At 45.3% G+C, this 19,287-nt stretch overlaps 2 protein-coding genes across 5 annotated transcripts; both read right to left on the minus strand.

Moving 5' to 3' along the window:
* Positions 1–6,568: 6,568 nt before the first annotated feature.
* Positions 6,569–8,050, minus strand: LOC123404372 (probable leucine-rich repeat receptor-like protein kinase At1g35710). Its single transcript, XM_045098290.1, has one exon. The coding sequence runs from the start codon at positions 7,826–7,828 to the stop codon at positions 7,274–7,276; it is 555 nt and encodes a 184-aa protein (XP_044954225.1). The 5' UTR covers positions 7,829–8,050; the 3' UTR covers positions 6,569–7,273.
* Positions 8,051–8,869: 819 nt separating this feature from the next.
* LOC123401073 (DNA mismatch repair protein PMS1) lies at positions 8,870–15,311 on the minus strand. Of its 4 annotated transcripts, none has more exons than XM_045094789.1 (12): positions 14,967–15,309; positions 14,535–14,858; positions 13,185–14,408; positions 12,339–12,583; positions 12,130–12,256; positions 11,464–11,532; positions 11,273–11,346; positions 10,966–11,031; positions 10,096–10,199; positions 9,831–10,012; positions 9,538–9,637; positions 8,870–9,315 (listed from the first exon to the last, which is right to left on the minus strand). In XM_045094789.1, exons 1-12 carry the CDS (start codon positions 15,186–15,188, stop codon positions 9,305–9,307), a joined length of 2,748 nt encoding a protein of 915 aa, XP_044950724.1. In that variant the 5' UTR covers positions 15,189–15,309; the 3' UTR covers positions 8,870–9,304. The 4 variants fall into 4 exon arrangements, with proteins under 4 accessions (XP_044950724.1, XP_044950722.1, XP_044950725.1 ...); XM_045094787.1 differs by having other exon boundaries at positions 8,870–9,335; positions 14,967–15,308; XM_045094790.1 differs by lacking the exons at positions 8,870–9,315; positions 9,538–9,637; positions 9,831–10,012; positions 10,096–10,199 and adding an exon at positions 10,222–10,509 and having other exon boundaries at positions 14,967–15,311.
* Positions 15,312–19,287: the final 3,976 nt, after the last annotated feature.

Consider the following 19,287-nt stretch of genomic DNA (forward strand, 5'->3'; position numbering starts at 1 on the left):
TATCAATATACAATTTTTGCAGGTACTACATAGAGCAGCGGCATTGATCCGTACGTGGTCATTACTCACTCCTGCGGAAACCAGGGAGCCTTTGGTTACTGGGTCTACCCGATGGGAGATGGTAGCGCAGGATATCTTCAACCGGTTTGGATGGCAGTCCAGTAATAGGATAGATGGTTAGGCATCTAGGCCTATTTTGTCGGTTGTGGCACTTTTTGGTTTACTCTTTCATATTTATTGTTTTATCGGAGACTATGTGGAACCACGATTCGTTTGATTATTTGCAATAAAGGGGTCGTATGCATCGTGCTGATGCAGAGGCCGGAGGGAACCCTCCTTTTCTAAAAAAATATACTTACTTAAAACCCCGGTGTGGAAAACAAAAAATATGACATATGGTCTTGTGTTGATATTACCTCATTAAAAACCTTTATGAGAACCTCTATAGTAAACCCGTGAAGGGAAAAAGAGTATAATATGATGCATTGAACATGAACAATTTAGGAAGATACTCCCCCTGATTCTTGCGTATTTCAAAGCCTCGAATACCAATTCCAGGAACGAAGTTGGTAGAGACCTTGTGAACAAACGTACAAGTTTGTTGTATGATTTGACTTGCAAGATCAACAATATAGTGATATTGCTTACTATGTAACCTGTTTGCATCCGGGCAACACAAGAAACATTATCTTTGAGATAATGGTTGGTGGATGTAGCCGTGAGGTCTGTTTCGAAGACTCTTCATGAGAGGGCTACCACACCTAGTATGAACACTAAGCTTGTCCATGATCTCACGTAGTGAAGATGTGATCGATGTATCCAATGATATCGGTGCTCACATTTTTGTGAAACTGAAAAACCAGGACAAGATGTTTGATGCCTTGGAGATATCAAAATATATTCCTGAGTGCCAACAAATTGTGTTTGGTGGATCCAATGGCATTATGGAACGTTGAGTCCCAATGTCTCATTTCCATCATCTCTTGGTCTATATAGATCTTTCTCTATGTCTAGAGAATGAACTACCATGAGAGTTATAGATGGATAAGATTTGTCCACAACAAATTTCTTCAACATATTTTGGATATAGACAACATAGTATACCATAATGTATGAATGAAGGTGCTCAAGTTGTAGTAACGAGCGATATTTTGGTTTACCCAAATCCTTCATTTTAAAGTCCGTCATTTAGATGATTACATGTGTCGTCGTTGCAGACACACAAACATGGATAATCATCATTGTAGGTGTAATCCTTGTGTATAAGGATCTCACTACGTCGGTTGTACCATATGCACCGACAACAATAAGTCTTATGGTGACTTACTAATTTTACACAATGTATGTTGTGTTTTGCATTTCAATTCAGAAGTAAGATTCCATCGGGAATCAATCATGTGTCTGAATCTAGTGATCCACATGGATATGTGATCACTACATCTATCAACTGCAGATATAGATGATTTTATACTGCCAATGATATAAGTTATCGGAAGGAGATTCCACCTCTATAGAATAGTTGGGTATTTGTGTGAACCCTTATGCTACAATACTTGCTCTATGTTTCACCACCTTATTGTTCTCAATTATGTTTCCAGAAGAAAACTGGTGTAGGTATTGCTTATGAATACCTTCCCATTATTGAGCAAGATCATTTCTAACTAGACTATAGCCTTTGCTTGAGTTCAGTCCGAGTGTTGTTCACACTATGCCATGGCCATGGTCTTGGACCTGAATCATGTGAAAGGTTCTGCAATCTAGACTTCCAGTTACATGTTTCTCCAGAATCTATATATCAATATATAAAATTGATGGAAATATCGTTACCCATGGTGACTGCTCGCGATTTCCCAATGCGGTTGAGTCTGGTATACCGATGTCCCGGTCATAATGTGCACTATGACCTGGGTTGGTGGAGGTTTCCCATCCAATGGGTATATACCACCCGTTAGGTGTCTGTCAACGTGAAGTTGACTTGCATTTACTGATTCAGAGGCCTCGATATCCTTGCTTGCGAGAAGTTGAATCCTGATATACCATCGTCGTACTTCTCCCCTGCTGCTCTGAACAAGGAGTTGAGTGGTTTTAGTTGGTACCTCCACTCTTTCCTACCTATTTTTGCAGGATTGTAGGATTGCGTGACACCTTTATAGTCAGTAAATGAATCTGGCAGGTTATTTGCAATGTGTTGCAAACCTTCTGAACGCATGGTTCAACTCTTTGAATACGTGGATTTGAGGCAGAAATGTGTTAAACATTTCACTAGTTTCCTAGCATTCTTTTTGGTACTTTAAATCTCCCCCTAATGCCTGGAAATATTCCTCATAAATAACCATACTGGCCTTGAATAACTCTCCATGCGAGGGGTTGGAGGTATTGACGGAAATACAATTATTCCTCACATAGATCCCAACTATATGTTAAGGGCCAATGATGTACGTCGTGTGATGATATCGGTATGCAACCGAATTACTGCAGATGGGAAATACTTGGTAGATTTCCACGTATCAAAGATATGGGGGAATAATATTATGCAGTTTGGTCATGAGCGTGTAAAACTGCATGACTCCAACGTAAAGTTGGTAAATTGAAATTTCAAAGTAAAGATCATGCAATGAGCTTAATTCTTTGGATAGGATTCTACCAAACCATTTTTAGTCTAGACAATTAGGACAAAGTGCTAAACTTCAATCATAGGGCCAAAGTGAAGGCACACATGGAGAATTTTGCAACTTGTCCATTCAATTTGCTTGAAATAGATGTCAGGATAATGAGCCAATGGTTTTCATGTGAATAAAGCACACACTTAAGACCATCATGTAGATGTGCCTTTTAGAACCTTTGAACACCTGAATAGTCTAGTCAATGGATGGAAAGAGCCACTTACCTTGACTTGATGCATTCAAGGAGTCTGAGTGGTTTAGCGTAGACTTTAAGGTGCACAAGCCTTAAAATTAGCTTCCCTATGTCACATGCATCGCACACAAAATCCAAATACCGTTAGAATTTAGCATTATAATAATCATAAAATATTGGAATTGTTGATAGTTTCGCTTATAACCCAATGTCTCGATGACCAAGACAAGAATGCCAAGTTTTTCACTCTAGAAAACTATCTCGAACGCAACATGTGCTACGGGTTGTGTCGAATGTGTAGTACAATCCACATGATACATAGAGAATGTGCTTTCCATATCCGTTGCATATGGTAAAGAGAAGTTATTTCTCTTTGTTGTCATCATAAGTTTCGCTATGGAAACTGTTTTGACGGATACCTCTATAGTTTAGTAGGGTATGAGTTCACCCGAGAAGCAATAAAGCATATTGACATTACTCGAGTACCCACAAGGATAGTAAATATGACTCGAGTTGAGCCAACAAATACCTCTTCGCGTCTAGAGATTTTAAAATATCTCCTTTATCTCAACGAGAGTGGAAAAATTTCACTTCCCTGAGTATATAGTTTGTGGTGCATATGTTCACAAGGAACATATCATCTTTCATCAGATTGAACACCCGTAGAAATATCTACATAGACATGAAGATTCTCAATATGAAAATCACTGTCAGAATATAGAATACATATAAATGTATTTGTACTGAAGTGCTGATACAATATATTGTGATATACAATATATGATGACAACAATACTTATGTTGTTACTACAACATCATAAATGGACATGAATAAATATTGATCACTAAAGAGATTGAGAGACTATTCATAGTCTCCAAACATGTCGGTTGAGGCATATTCAACCATCACGTTCTCCGTGTCCATAGGGTCCCGTCATCATTAGTGATGTCAGGTTAAAGGTTGGAGTGAGCTTCAAACCTTTGCCCTTGAGGTTCATTGTATCCCAGGAATTGCTGATACAGAATAACCAAATGCTAAGATCTGAATCTAATGCCTTATAATGTATAAGACACCATTTTTCTGTTAGCGGTGTGATCCTGACCAGAGATGAATCTTACGGTCTTGGACTTCACACATTATCCCACAAGACACGAGAGTGATCATGATGTCCTTGGCCCAGATAGGGCAGTGGTGGCCATTGAGGGCGAATGCCTCAAGTTCTCTAGCCATCAGTTACCAGAGATAATTAATTTACATTCAGTAAATTAAAGACCATCATGGTTGATGTTGTAATGAACTTAGCAAAATTAATGGATATTTCAAGAAGTTATCTTGAAACCATCATTGTGAATCTCAAATTGCTAAATATGACACCTTGAAGATAATCTCCAAAATGGAGTAGATCTCTCAGCACTAGGGAGTATAATCTCATGAAATCAGTAGATACTCACTCGTAATGCCTTATGTCATGAGAAATATGTGGGATATCACTTTGTAAAGCAATCATAATGTCAAGATGACAAAATGTAGGCCTTAACAGTAGTGGTGATTATCTGCAAAGCAGTAGATCTACACACTACCTTGTGATCCCAAAACATCAATTTGAAAAACAACACTTGAAATTTTGCATATCAATTCTTGCTTGTATCAAGCCAAAGGCTCAATTAAGATGAATTGATTTTTCTTTGCAAGAAATTAAAAGTCTCTCAATTGCAAATGGTGGATGTAAATTTCAACATGTAGGACATGGAAATATATTACATCAAATATATGTTCTGGAATACAAGGTACTCTACAAAAACACAGTATTTAAGATAAATATTGGATATAACAGGGTCTAAAATATGTGAATACTAGTAAATAGTATTCTAACACACCCAATTTGCGAAATCCCATAAAAAGAAGGGTATTCTGGCAAACTAGACTAGACTACTCTTTGGGCCTTTTGCAAATTCCTGTTAACACAAGATCTTTAATGCAAAATGGCAAAGGGATACATTTTCCCTAAATTCTCTCTCGAGCGGTTCCTCACGGGAGTAACTGCCGTCGGTAAGCACGTCGCGAGAGGGGCCTCGCTGGGGAAGGAGGAGGAGCCATGACTCTCCTTGGACCGAGATCCGGGTCGTGGCCGAGGGCCACTCCATGACCGCGTGCTTCGCTGCCGCAGAGGGCGCACCGCATCGCTGGGCACAGCCTCCGCGCTCTGAGGGCGTCGGTGCTATCGCGCACCGCCGTGGGAGGTCGGTGAGGGCTGCACCATGGCGAGAGTTGCATCGCGTGCTCCAGTGGAATGCAACGCCACACACGTGAGTCGCCGTGGGTCAGGCAACGCGCCACTCCGTGGGTGGCCATGGTCGTTGGCCGCCATGAGTCAACGGGCGCGGGCACAAGCACCGCGCGTGCAGGGCCAGCAGCGGGCCGACGGTCAAGGAGCGTCGGGTGCTCCGTCGTTGAGAGGAGGTCGCTCAGACCATGTTGAGGGCGCTACAGCGCTCGCACTGCTGACTACTGTAGATGCCATCACTTGGAAAGGCATCGCGCGCGCCATGCGCGTGCGCGCTCGACGTCGTTAAGGTCCCGCGTAGACGCGCAGTGTTGTGCGCCAGGGTTACGCCGACAGCCGCAGGTGCTCAGACTTGAGCGTGGGGCCTCCTCTGCCGCGTGATGCGGCTGGGCTGCCGCGAGTCGGGCCGACGGCCGCTCGGAGGAGCGGCATGGCTGTAGTCTCCACCGCGACGGGAGGACTGCTGCTACTGCATGCCTCTTCCACGAGGATGTTGTTGCTGCAGTAATGACGAGGCGACGAGCGGCACCGGCCGGTACTAGCAGGGCAAGGGAGAATAGAAAATGACTTGGTACTCTCCCTTTTGCATGACTCGTTGATGCAATCTTGATTCAACCCTTCTCTTCTTTGATCCATGAATTTCTTCGGTTGATGCTTCAGCAATCATTTCATCTCATCATGCCCACATGCTTGTGAGTGCAAAGACGTTCAGAACAAAAGGAATCAATTATTGGATCATTGATTGATCACAGACAGATAAGACCAAACAAGGAATCGTTGGACAAATTCCCCTCTGTACGCAATAGTTGTCGGTTGACTTGTCATAGGTCGTTGCCGGACTCTACGCGTGAGGAACGCCGGCCGCTCGGATCTGGCCACTGCGCCGCGAGCCTGCGCCATGCGCTGGGCTGCAGCACCTAGGCGGCTGTGTAGCCAGAAGCCACACCTCTGGGACAAGCATGGCCGATCGCTGATGTTGTTTGAGGGCCGTGGTTCTCGAGGCACCGAGTTCCACCGGGCGGGCGCTTCAGGTGTGCTTAACCGCTGCTTGGAGATGGCCTACTTCTCTGATCCGAGAGCAAAAGGGTTGATAACGTGTTACAAGTGAATCCTTCCTCCTTTTTCATTAGATGATTATAGATATATATACAAGGAGAAGAGATGCAACGAAGAGGTATCTGTCCGGGAAGATGGCAGTTACAAAGGGGATTACCCCATAATTAACGCAAATTAATTAAACTCTAACAGATCTAAGGTTGCAATCATGTACGGAGTCTTCATGGTAAATTGACTCCTTTTCCGTCAACCAAGCAAAAAAATTCTGAGCATCGTCTTGACAATGTACATATTTTCATAAATTCGTGGAACATCCATGGGCCAAAAATAAGTGTTAAGCACCATGCTCATTCAGAAAATCTATCACCTAATTAAAACAAAAATTGCACTTCAGCTTAGTTGGCGGAAAGGATGGTCCACACGAGATCTAGGTTCTGATTAGTGAGCCATCTCCACCCCTCCAAATGACCCCTCTCTTGACAAGTTTTTTTTAAACATAGTACAAACGCAAGCGTCCATATACACGCGCATTCACTCACCCCTATGAACGCATATATGTACACACTATCCTATAAGCATTTTCGAGAGACTATGCCAGTATATCATCTTGAGATTTACGAAGTCCCCGTAAAGATTGGTTTGCCTCTTGACAAATTATTATTCTACAAAATCGTAAATATAATAAACCATCTGCAGGAGCAGATCCCACAAAATAATGAAAAGTAGGTCTACAAAAAAGAAAAAGAAATTGTAAGGAAATAACTACCAAACATATACTCTCCGAATCCGTCCACACATCTCCCTTAATAATAAAGCGCGCAGCGCTTATGTCGTCCGTCGCGGCATTTTTACAAAAGCATCATTTGATTTTTCGATATTCAACCCGCGGTATGTTTTTAAGTGGTACAAACAGAAAAATGTTTTGTTTTTGTAAAAACGCCCCTGTAGTTTTTGGAATTCAACCCACAGTCCATTAGACAAACACATCACGCCAGACCCCCTTCCTCTTCTCCACGCACCTGTAGTTCACGCCCTGCTCCGGCCCCGGTGCGTGGTTCTGGCTGCCCCTCGCGAAGTTACCGCTCCACGTGGACGTGGATGTCACAACCGTGCTCGACGTCGACCCCACCGTCCTCGACATGGTGTTGAACCCTCCGTCTGTCGCCGGCCACACAAAGGATGGCTTGAACGGCGGCACCGCGGCGTGGGCATGGAGCGCAGCAGGATCTGCGCCTTGGGCCGCTCCGCGGGCGTCGGGTGGCTGCATGCCAGGCCCAGCATGAGCAGGCGCTCGGCGTCATCCTCGTCGAAGGCGTCGTCGAGGCCGGGGTCGACGGCCTCGAGCGCGCGGCCGTCGCGCTGGAGGCGCCACACCCAGTCGACGAGGAAGTGAAGCCATCGATGTCGCGGCGCGGGCGGCGACCGCAGACCACCTCGAGGATGACGGCGCCGAAGGCGTAGACGTCGGACTCGCGCGTGGCCTTCTCGGTGTGGAAGCACTCGGGGGCGATGTAGCCGACGGTGCCGTGCACGCCGCCGTCGGCCTCCTCCATGTAGGAGGTCTTGTCCGTCTCGATGGCGCGGGCCAGGCCGAAGTCGTCGAGGCGCGCGGTGAAGGCGACGTCGAGCATGATGTTGGAGGCCTTGAGGTCGCGGTGCACCACGCGCTGGTCGAACTGGTCGTGCAGGTAGTGCAGCGCCGACGCCACGCCCTGCACGATGTTGTACCGGAGCTCTCACCCGAGGGCCTGCCACGGCCGAGACCCCGGCGCCGAGCTGAACAGGTGCTGGTCCAGGCTACCGTTCGACATGTACTCGTACACCAGCAGCAGCTCGCCGTTGTCGTGGCTCCACCCTGCACCCCCCCCCCCCCCCCCCCCATCCAGCCATGTTAATTACACTACTCTGCATCTCGCACTCGCTAATTTTTTGTTGTTCTACAGTGAGAATCTTGGACAAGATGTTTTAGATCATCAGATTCTTGTAAGAAAAATGTGCGCTTGTGTCTAATCTAACATGTACGTACATGTACAAAGTTTGAATTACAGCATAGGAACGTAATGTTAGAAATGCGACCTTACCTGAAGAATTGATAGATCTTTTTTTTTTCTTTTTTCTTTTTTCTTTTTATATGAACTGAATAGATAGATCATGATGGACATTGCTTGCAATGAGGTGTATCTATGAAACCATCCTGTGTGATAACTGATCAAGAATGTTCTTTTATTTAAAAAAGGACAAGATGATTTAACATTTAATGATAAAATAAATAGGTTTTGTAACTTTTTCTAGCCCGCACGGGCATTTGTACTAGTATCAGGAAAGACTTCAACCATTAATTGATTAACAAAACATGAGCTTCATGCCATAAAAGGTAATCCTTCCATCTTATAACGTAAGATCTTTTTTGACACTAGTTAAAAAGGGTCTTATACTATGGAACGGAGAGAATGCTAAATCGGCAACAACTAACATGAAACGGAGGAAGTACACCACTCCTCTTGAATCATGAATCCAATGACATACTTTTTTCACATGTATTTCCTCCGTACATCATTATAAAATACATACATATGTATATAGACATATTTTAAAATATAGATTCATTCATCTTGTTTCGTATGTAGTCTTCTAATAAAATACCTAGAAGGTCTTATATTTAAGAACGGAGGTAGTAACTAATATTTTGTTGAAAAATTAACGGCCAAACTTTTCAATGAAATACATGCGAGGCTTGTAAACCCCAACCCGACCGCGACCCGAGGGGGTATCAACATGTCGTCCATTTACCACATCCCCCTGGTAACAGTCGATTTAAAACCAAGGGACTACAGCCTGAGATACACACATACACAGAGCGTGAGCCTGTGTTCGGCAACGTACGCTGCAAACTTAGCAGGCTCAAAAAATACAAACTACTCGCCAGGGAGCAGGAAACCTTCTACCATTCAGTAGCAGTGAAAACAAGCCACGCAACCGCCGGTCACTTGAACAGTTGTCAAAACGTCACCCCTTATTCCCGCAAACCCAAGGAGTTGTCGATAAAATCCTCATGAGCGTCAATGGATGTTGCTTCCTTTTGTGCCATGGAACTTCTCAGCACTGCTTCAATTTGCTTCTGTGAAAGCATGAGATGTCCTTCATACATATTAGATATAAACAAAAGAGCGGTAAATATGGGCGGTTGTAGTCATGTACAAGTAAAAGATGTGAGTCCAGAATGTTTGGAACTTACAACCACACATTCGGGCTTTATACTACTGGCTAACCACTTGGCATTGCAATAAACCACCACCATGTAATAGAAACGGATGCTACAGTGGACTGCTCAATCCTTTACCTTTGGACTTCATACTAGTCAGATCTGCAAGATGCCGCATTGTTGGCCTCCCGTGCGGGCAATTCCAAGGGGACCTTAGCCCTGTTAGATTTTTCAGTATCTGAAGTGCAAAAGCTAACATTAATTCATTGTTTGAAGTGATACTTCTTTCTGGATAGTATGTGACGGCACAAATGGACTAAAGTATTGCATTATGCTTCTGAAAACACATAAGTCGCATAAAAACTAAAGTAATACGTGTATTTTTCAGGAATGATTCTCTAGGTCCACCGCAACCGAATTTTTGTAGTTACCTTCTTCATTTCGGTTTTCGTCAGCGGATCACCAATCATAGTAGACATTCGGCAAGCCCTCGAAGCAAACATAGCACGGACCCTCGAAGGGCAAACAGAATCAGTTTTATCCATCTTATAGCTACTAATTATTGAACAGTCACCTTGACTGTCAGAAAGCATGCAAATCAGCTCCTTCACATCTAAATTAAGGGAAATGAAAGTAAGTCTACAGTATTGAGTTTAAGAGCGTAAAATCAGACAAAGTACACGAATAAGTAATTACCTTGAACACCAAACGTAATATTCTTACTAAACGGCACAGCTTTCAAAAGATAATGACTTCCAGGAGAAGCATGCAAATCTTCTGCTAAAACAAAACCATTTTTTCTGAAACAAGGTAACAGAAGAAAGAATGTGAGCTACCTAGAATTTAATCACCTCCAAACCCTGTTAATAAAACTAGAAAGATGAAGGACCATGTATGATTCAAGAATCAAGATGGCATGCCCTTATTGAAAAGAAGGCTATACATTGACCGGCCAAAATACACCTAGCTGGTGCAATTAATAATTTATCATGCATGAATTGAGATTTTCAAAAAACAGATATAAGCAGAAAACTTCCCCGTGAAGAACAAAACAACAACAGATGTATGGATATCATAGGTTATGCGTTACTCCCTCCGGTTAAGTATTAGCTGTCGTTTTGGACATGGGTAAAGTCAAACAAAAATACTTGGATCAGATACTTGAAAGCACATGTATATATTAGTCTCAGCAAGTGCTTTTGCTGAATGTACTTTTACTATGGATGTCCAGAAATCTGTTTCATGTAGCCTGGCAAGGCAATTTTGAATCATGGATACAACTTTTAACGGGTTTCATAACAATAGTGTTGATAGAAATTAGTGGTCAAATTTGTAATTTGAAGACCATGCGCATGTACAAAATAACAGCTTTTGGGGAAGAAAACAGCACTTCACATGTTCTTTGGAGAACCACATACTGAATGTAGCTATAACCAAACATCTGATCAAACAGGCAACTGATGGTTACTGCATTAAAGACTACACATTTCAGTATTAAGTTGTTAGATACTTAGATCCACTTTTTGAGCAGTCTGAATCGAGGTAGTAGGACAAAAGGAAATGTACCTGATAGTGTTCATGTGCATAGATACGATAACTTCTTCCTCCGGTGAAAGTTCAAGTCTCAGTGGCCTGGCGTTAGAACACAATCAGAAACCCTCCTCCAATGCAAGAGATTGATTTTTTTGCTACAGAAGGTATGGATAAACCAAATGTGGACATTGTAAAGTCATTCCTTGAACCACCCTACCATCACCATACACAAGTTGGCGTTATTTTTGCCAAGGCAAGGACCCCCTTGGGGGACCAATTGGTATTGAGAAGTTCCATGTACAGAATAACACATGAAAAATAATGGGGCTTGCATACTCACTGAAGAAGAGGCTGTATGTTTAACGTTGTTGACTGTGACAGGCTCTCAAAGTTGTACTTCTCATCAGCAGCATGCTGAGAACAAAAGAAAACAATAATTACCGATATGAGGTCCCTTGAGGGGTGCTACTCGTATATCTTGGGATTTGCATAATGGTGTCACTGTTACACTGAAAAAATATGTAGATGTACCTGATCTACAATAAATAGGTCTTGTTCTAGCTTTCCGATGATAAAACCGAGATTAAACTGCCCAACAACCTGAAGATGAGATAATTAGTATCCTAAGAAATAACTGCATATAACACAATATTTTGAATGTTGCCATTTGTTTTACGAGAACGACTATCACATTCGAGCAAATAAACAACAAGGTCAGAACAACATATTTCTGAAAAAATATTGACAAGTACAGTCCGCATCTGCAAGGTGCTTGTAAAATTGTAACAGCAACATGACCCTATGGTACTTGACAGTTGCCTTGAACACAACATACTACAATTCCAATAGATCAAGTTCTCTCTAAATACACAATGTATGGAAAATTCTATATGTGACCACTCCAAAAGCACCGATTGGACATAATACCAATTTTATAAATCATGATTGCTAACGTTCATTATGCTCCCTCCCAATTACTGAGTGTATCAGAACTGTTTTAGCATGTCATTTCAGAAAAGAGAAACTAATCTTGCAAGGCAACTAGGCAGAGTCCCGTAAAAAAAAGGCAATTAGGCAGAGTCATCACCATTCACCTAGGACTCTTGTTCATCAGGCAAATGGTTTAATAAATATAATGTTATATGGAACCACTGAAAGAAAATGAGAATATTAAGAATATGGAGCTATTTCAAGAACCTTCATTTCTCCAAAATTATCTTTGCTGAAAAACCTGTCCAACTCATTGGTGGCTGCAGCTAAATAATTAGATTTTCCCTCTTCGTCATTTGGTACATAATTATCCAGGGTTGCGGCTTTATAACACCTAGGTGAGGACAATTAAACTAGTCAAAGACCAAACTCCTGATGAGAACAGAACTTGTTTATAACAACAGCATACGTGTTACCTTGCAGTTTTCTCAGAACAATGGGCTCTGTTTACATGTGATACAATAAAACTGTGTTTTCTTCTTCTCCTAAGCTCATCAATTGTAAACTGCACTGAATAAGATACTGATGTAGAGCACACTGAAGTGTCATTATCATGACCATCAAGTAAAGGAATATTGGACGGTGTATTTTGGGCTTCAGTATCCTTCAAACATTGGTCGGAAGCATCAAAATTTGGAAGGCATCGATCATTCCGTTCATCCTGCAGTGATTGCAGCATTCATTATATAATCTATCCCAATGACCACATCAAAATTTATTTTTTCAAAAACAACTGTTTTGCGCCAAAACACAGCTTAGCTCATCAGAGAAACATAGGAGTTGTGGAAAATGCCAGAGGTAGATTCATGATTATTGAACTGCATGAACCTAATCAGTTCACCCAAAAGCTTAAACTGGTGGGGAAAAGAGGGCAATATATTTCCTTATGTCGACATGGTATCGAGGTAGGCTGCAACTGTTTTAATTAATAGCTTATTGGCCGGGTCTTGAACTCAAGATCTCTTGGCTCCGATTACCATATTGAATTGCATGCACCTAACCATTTCACCCAAAAGCTTAAGCTGATGGGGAGAGGTGTGCAATATATTTCAAAAAATGAACAGTTGAGAAATTCACTATGAACTTCTTCAAAATACAATGTTAAGGGGCAGAGATACTTAAGAAGAGTGCTACAAAACAAACAGTTAAAGGCAAGAAGTGGAAGAAGAGAAACAAAAATAAAACAGTATTGGCAGCAGTAGTCTAATCTCCAGAAATCTGACTGACAGAACTGTTTCACTGCAAAATTAAATCAGCCTTACCACATCAAACTCTGTACTGTTGAGGTCACAGGGCTTAAGGAGATGCGGTTCAGTACTACGAGACACAAGATTAGGTGGTTCAGAATTCTGTAATGGAACTTCTGTCCTCTTAGGTACAAAAGGTTGTGGAGAATGATCCCACAGACTAATTTCCTGAAGTGAGATGGCATCTGAAATACCCGGTGCATTTGCTTCTAAACTTGTTCTTCTCACTTGCCCTGAGCATGTACCCCTTCTCAGCACTTGAGCTTCAGTAATAAGATTGCAACTGTCTTCATGCTTCCTCTTGTTTAGTGATAGGAAGTTCATAAGAGAAGACTGAACAATAGTTGAAGGGGAGGATTGAGCAGCAAGTCCTGTCCTAACATGATTTTCTCTTACTGGATTACTTTTACAATCAGCACGGGGTCTTTTTGGCTGCTCATATCGCAAGGCTGAAAACCAAGGGGGTCTATCAACCTCAGTGTCTGGGCTTCTTGTCCAGGGGCTCATGTCTCTACATGCAGCTCCAGTGGCTACCCTTGTCGCAGAAGAAAACACTTTCTGATCCTTCGGTGGGTCCTGATCATCACTATCAGTGTCTTCCTTGCAGTTATCATTTTCAGGCGATGAAACATTCTCCTTGTCCATTAAATATGTGCTTTTAATAGGTTCATCAATCGTAGGGTCATCTTCCTTTACAGGATCTTCAGTGTGATTGACCTTTTCAGGATCTTCAATGTGATTGATGGAAAAACTGCACTGTTGAGGGTTGTACAGGCTTTCAATAGCCTCCCGTAAAGATAACAAAATAGTATCCTCGGATGAGAAGAAAATTTTCCTCTTATCAGGTGCGACATTGACATCATAAGATGTGGTTGGGATGCAAAAATTTAGGACAGCCAGAGGGTATTGCCTGGAATTGGAACTCCTGTACAGTTCATTAACAAGTTTGGTTACCTTTGGCATGTCGACGGGTCTGCCATTTACATAGAAGAATTGTCTATCTCCTGAATTGCGGCCGGTGCCTGGTCCAGGCTTGGAAAGAAAACCTTCTACCTGGCAGCCTTCAGAGAGGGCCAGGTTGAAGGGCTCCAGGCATTTTAAAGTGTTCAAGCCAAAGACCGTAACGATATTGTCCTTCAGCGAACTGCTTCCTTGAGTTTTAACCACCACCATTTTAGAATTCTTGCCAACAGTATTTGTGCAAAGTAATCTGACCCCTTTGGCAATTAAGGCATAAGCCTAAAGCAGGTAAGACCAGACAATTAGTAATGGGACATTATAACAACAGGAGAAAAGAAGTTTGAGCATCTATCGTAATAAAACAGGATGTAAAAATAAATACAGAAAGCAAGATGTGAAACTCACATGTAGCAAGGAGATCACTTTCCCGTACTCCTTCTTGATATTCCTGCTAAACTCCTTGCCCCGAACCGGCAAGGTGGAGAAGAGTTTCTCGATGGTTACGGTGGTCCCGACTTGCCGTGCAATCTTCCTCTCACTGCTGACCACACCCGAATGCTCAAACTCCAAATGTGTGCCGACCAACTCATCTTTAGTCCTTGTCTCGACCGTCAGTTTCCCCAATGCACAGAGGGAGCTCAACGCCTCCCCCCGGAACCCGAAGGTGACCACGGAGTTGAGATCGGAGAAATCCGATATCTTGGACGTGTGATGCTTTAGAGCAAGCGCCTAACAAGGTGACGGCACGACGGCATGGCACGGTCAGCAACCAATGACAGGCCGGAGAAACGACAAAAGATGCAGAGATTAGGAATGAGGGGTTGCGTTTGTGCGTGCCTGGAAATTGCTGGGCGAGATGCCGCTGCCGTTATCGGCGACCTTGAACCACTCCTCACCGTAGGCCTTGAGGCCGACCTCGACGGTGGTGGCGCCGGCGTCGAGGCTGTTCTCCACGAGCTCCTTCACTGCGGACGAGAGGTCGAAGATGACTTGGCCGGAGCAAATCCGGTGCACCGCTGATTTGCCGATAGGCTTTATCGCCGGCGAGGCTCCTCCCATCCCCACTAAACCAGTAAGCCCTACCGGCTACCGCAGCTCGACCTCCAGTCGAGGCCACGAGGGTTTCGTTCCTCCCTCTCTCTCTCCCTCCTCCTCGTTTTTTTTTTCCTTCAAGAAATCTCCCCTCCTCGCTTCTGCTGCGCGTTATAGGCAGAGACGGGCTGGGCCATACCACCACAGCCGTCCGTCTGCCTCTCAGTTGGGCCTATGTGTGGGCTTCACGTGAACTCCTTGCCGCTCGCCGCGGCAGAATGCCGAGCAAATGCACGCACATAGCGAAGGCAGCTGCGTTCCTTCCGACCGCAAGCGTTCACTCTAGCTAGGGTTTCGTTCTCTCGATGGCGATCTCGTCACCGTTGAGTCGGAAAACTTTATTCCTTTCCTTCGATCGGATGAGGGCTTCGTTTCCTTTTCGGTTACGAACTCCTCTATTGGGGTCGGCCTGGGTTAGTTTTTCCCATCTTCATATACCCGGTTACGATAGATCGGGTTATGTTTTGCTGAACTATGGTTGCGAAAAGAAAAGGGGGCCTGGCTGCGGCCGGCAGCTCTTTTATCGCATCGGAGATTGAGGAAGTGATGGCGGAGCTTGGTCTTCAGGAAGCCGACATGGATGACGTGGTGGTGGACAAGTCCGAGGTGCTGCGGGATGCTGCTCTATGGCGTGCGGTGACGCGAGTCCACATTGATAAACCTTACACCTAGGGATGGTTTTTCAGAAACATGCGTGCGGCATGGAGCCTTGCGCACCCGGTCAACTTCAAGCCGCTGGAGGAGAACCTGTATACACTTCAACTCCATTGCGTGGGCAATTGGGAGCGAGTCATGCAGGAAGGACCTTGAAAGTTTCGTGGTAATGCAGTCATAATCACCCCATATGATGGTGTAACTCGACCATTTAAGGTTAAGCTTGATAGCTTGGACATATGGATCTAGATTCATGATGTCTTGAGCCTCTATGCACACCTGGTACCCACCTTAGCCTCAAAGATGGGAGAAGTTCTGTTCTCAGAGCGTGCATCCTTTGATTTCACGGGAAACTTTTACCGTGTCTAGGTCCGAATCAACGTCCACAAACCGCTGAAGAACGTTGTGTCTTTGATCAGAGACTCGAATAGACAAATCTACAGGGTGAAATACGAGCGTCTTCCAGATTGGTGCGCTGTCTGTGGGCACCTGGATCATGTGTTTAAAGAGCATGGTAATGGGATTCACCCAAAAACTGCATTAGTCTTCAAGGATCTCCGAGCATCTTGGGCCATGCGTGAGGATCAAGGGCCAAGAGGTTTATGTCGTCGTTTTCTCACGACAGATGTCATGGGGTGGCTAATCGTACGTGGTTGGGACCGAAAGGACGCCGACGGGCTCCGGAAACAGGATTGGAAACGAGCGGTGCGAGACACATGAAGTACCCAGGTTCGTGGCCCTCCCTGGGAGGTAACATCCCTAGTCCTGCTTGAGTTGGTTGATGATCCGGCTGGGGATACCATAAGCTCCTGGAGTTGTATGCTGGAGGAAGAAGGAGCTGGGAGCTGTCTTTTCCCCTCGTATGTGTGTGTGAGTGTGTGATCGGCCGACCCCTGCATGGGGGTGCCAGGGGGTTTACAGGCCAACCCCCTGGCTTACAATAGGAATAGAAGGTACTGGGTGGGACCCGACTGGCGGCCTCTGGAGCCGGCCAGGGGTCCCACCGGCTAGAGAAGTCTTGTCTCAAGTGGGGTCCCACCAGCTGCAAGGTCCTGCGTGGCGCTGGGGGCCCACCGGTCGGGCATCGCCATTCGTGCGTGCTCGTTATGCAGTGGCGTGCGCCGCATTATGCGCGTCGCTTTGCGTAGCCGGCTTCGGTCATCATACGGCCGACTGCACTGTTGCCCACGCCGGGTTAGGTAATGGAGTGGGCTGGGGCGCGCTCATCACTATGCCGTCTCGACTGGTCGCAATCGGCGATGATCAGTGACATGTCCCCTCCATTGTAGACTCGCTTCGGTCTGGTCAGCCGTACCTGCAGCACTGTAGGCGTACCTTTGGTGATGATGGCCTTGATGTGGTTCGTCGGGGCGATGTGACTGGGGCTGACCCGCCGGCTAGTGGGGCGCAGTCGGGTCGGACCAACGTAGCAGGCCAAGCGTAGCTGGCCAGGGGTAGCCGGCAAGGCGCAGCTGGCCTACTGGGGAGTCGGCTTGTAACAACCCGAGACCGACGCTTCAGAAGATTCCCCTTTTATTCTGTTGCCGCCGTGTGATTTATTTGGTAGTTGCATTTATCATGGCATCATTCGCATCATCCGCATTGCATCGGCACTCTGTTGCCGTCAGTTTTCAAAACTTGCATCCACTATTAGTTGTCGGTTCTCTCCGTTTTGTCGTTGACCATTTTGAGACCAACCACACACGCACGCGCCCGCGACATCATTTATCTTGTTTTAAACTTTATCGGATTGGGTTAAAACTTGGCGTGCGGTCTTGTTATAGTGTAGGTAGGCCGCCATCCAATTTTCGCCGCAATCGGAGTCTGTTTGATACCCGAACGGTCGACCGTTGCGGCATCGTCTTCGGTTTATCGTCGGACATTTTTTGGTGTTTCAAAATCTCGTTGTCGGGCCGCAAAACCCCTCTCTTCTCTCAGCCCATCATGGTTACACAAACCACCTAGCCCATTAACACCACCCCCACGTCCGGAGCCGTCTGATCGAGATCATACGGCTCCAAAACAGGCTAAATCCACTAACCCTACCCCCTATCTATAAGTAGACAACCAGATCTGTGCCCACCAAAACCCTAACCCTAGCCGACTCTCTCTCCCACCTCTCTCTCCTCTCGCGGGCCCTGGAAGCCCATCTGGGCCCGGATCCGCAGCGGCCACCACGAGCTCTCGTGGTGAGCTCGGGGATGAGCAGGTCGCCCCTGCGTGGTGCCGCCGCCTCTTCCCGATGTACCACCGCGGGGCCGTGCTGGAGCCCCTCCTCCCGCGGGTGAGCACCCTGGTGCCGGTGGCCAAGGGCGAGCCTGACCTTCTCCTCCTTCCTCTAACCTCTCCAGTCTCCCTCCTGTGTAGTACAACCATGGATGCCGCCGAAGCTCCTCCGTTGCCGATCTCCCTCCTACCGCCGCCTCGGGCCAAATTCAGACCGGATCCCACCGCCCTCGACCTCCCTCGCCGCGTGCAGCCGCCCCCTCGCCGGGATGCCGCCCTGGTGCCTTGCCTTCGTTGGCGGTTGCAGCGCCATGGCTCCTGTCGAGCAAGGGGCAGAGCCCCGCCAGCAGCCACCACTCCTGGGCCGGCCTCCTCGCATGGGCCCAGCAGCCGGCCTGCTCCATGCGCCCAAGGCCCAGCCTGGTGAGATCCATCTCGGCCTGCCAAGCCTCGGAGCCGGCCCAGCTCCGCCTCCTCCTCCAGGCCGGGCCAAGAGCCGCGAGGTGAGCAGCCGCTTCAATTCGCCCGCCCGGCGCCATTTAGTTATTATGTGCCACGCTCTGTTAGGCCCATTATGCCTAGATTCGGCCCGAGTAGATTTCTCCTATTAACCAGCAATTTATTCTTTTTCAGGAAAATGCATGATTTTAAAACGTTCATAACTTTCCAACCGTGCATCGGATCGGATTAAGTTATATATGTGGAACGTGTAGAATTTCGCGTAAAGTAATATTTTCCAGCTCTCATGCATATTTAAAGCTGTTAACCTTGTTTTTTGCATTGGTTTGCATGACAACATGATAAAACGGTTTAGTTCGTAGTTAATTAATCGTAGCTCCGTTGGAGATGAGTCATATATGTAAATGGACTAGAACGACGAGTAGAATCACGTGAACCACTTTGTTTTGCCGTTTAACAAACATAAAATGTGATTATGTCAAATCTGGATAGATTTTGAAGTTAATGCGTGGGGTCGTTTCAGAATTGCTATATGTCATTTCCGGCCTCATTTTAAATGCCTAGATAGGTAGTCTATTTGTGCTTCACCTCCTGCCTTGTTTAACAACACTTAATATTGATGTGTACCTAAACAGGAGTGAACTAAGTAATTCAAATGTGGAGTTTCGTAAATATGCAACTCGTTGCATATTGATCTTCACTTAAGGTGTAGTGTTTGATTGTTGTG

This window comes from Hordeum vulgare, chromosome 6H (genome assembly GCF_904849725.1).
Source record: "Hordeum vulgare subsp. vulgare chromosome 6H, MorexV3_pseudomolecules_assembly, whole genome shotgun sequence".
In the NCBI taxonomy this organism is placed as follows: domain Eukaryota; kingdom Viridiplantae; phylum Streptophyta; class Magnoliopsida; order Poales; family Poaceae; genus Hordeum; species Hordeum vulgare.

What these genes read in the sequence shown, in the direction of transcription:
- LOC123404372 (XM_045098290.1), bottom strand. Translation starts at nt 7,828, where the DNA reads ATGCTCGACGTCGCCTTCACCGCGCGCCTCGACGACTTCGGCCTGGCC.
- LOC123401073 (XM_045094787.1), bottom strand. Translation starts at nt 15,188, where the DNA reads ATGGGAGGAGCCTCGCCGGCGATAAAGCCTATCGGCAAATCAGCGGTG. An exon ending in AACATACAGCCTCTTCTTCA is followed by an intron (nt 11,032 to 11,272) that starts GTGAGTATGCAA and finishes TTCTAACGCCAG; the next exon opens with GCCACTGAGACTTGAACTTT. An exon ending in TATTACGTTTGGTGTTCAAG is followed by an intron (nt 10,013 to 10,095) that starts GTAATTACTTAT and finishes CCCTTAATTTAG; the next exon opens with ATGTGAAGGAGCTGATTTGC.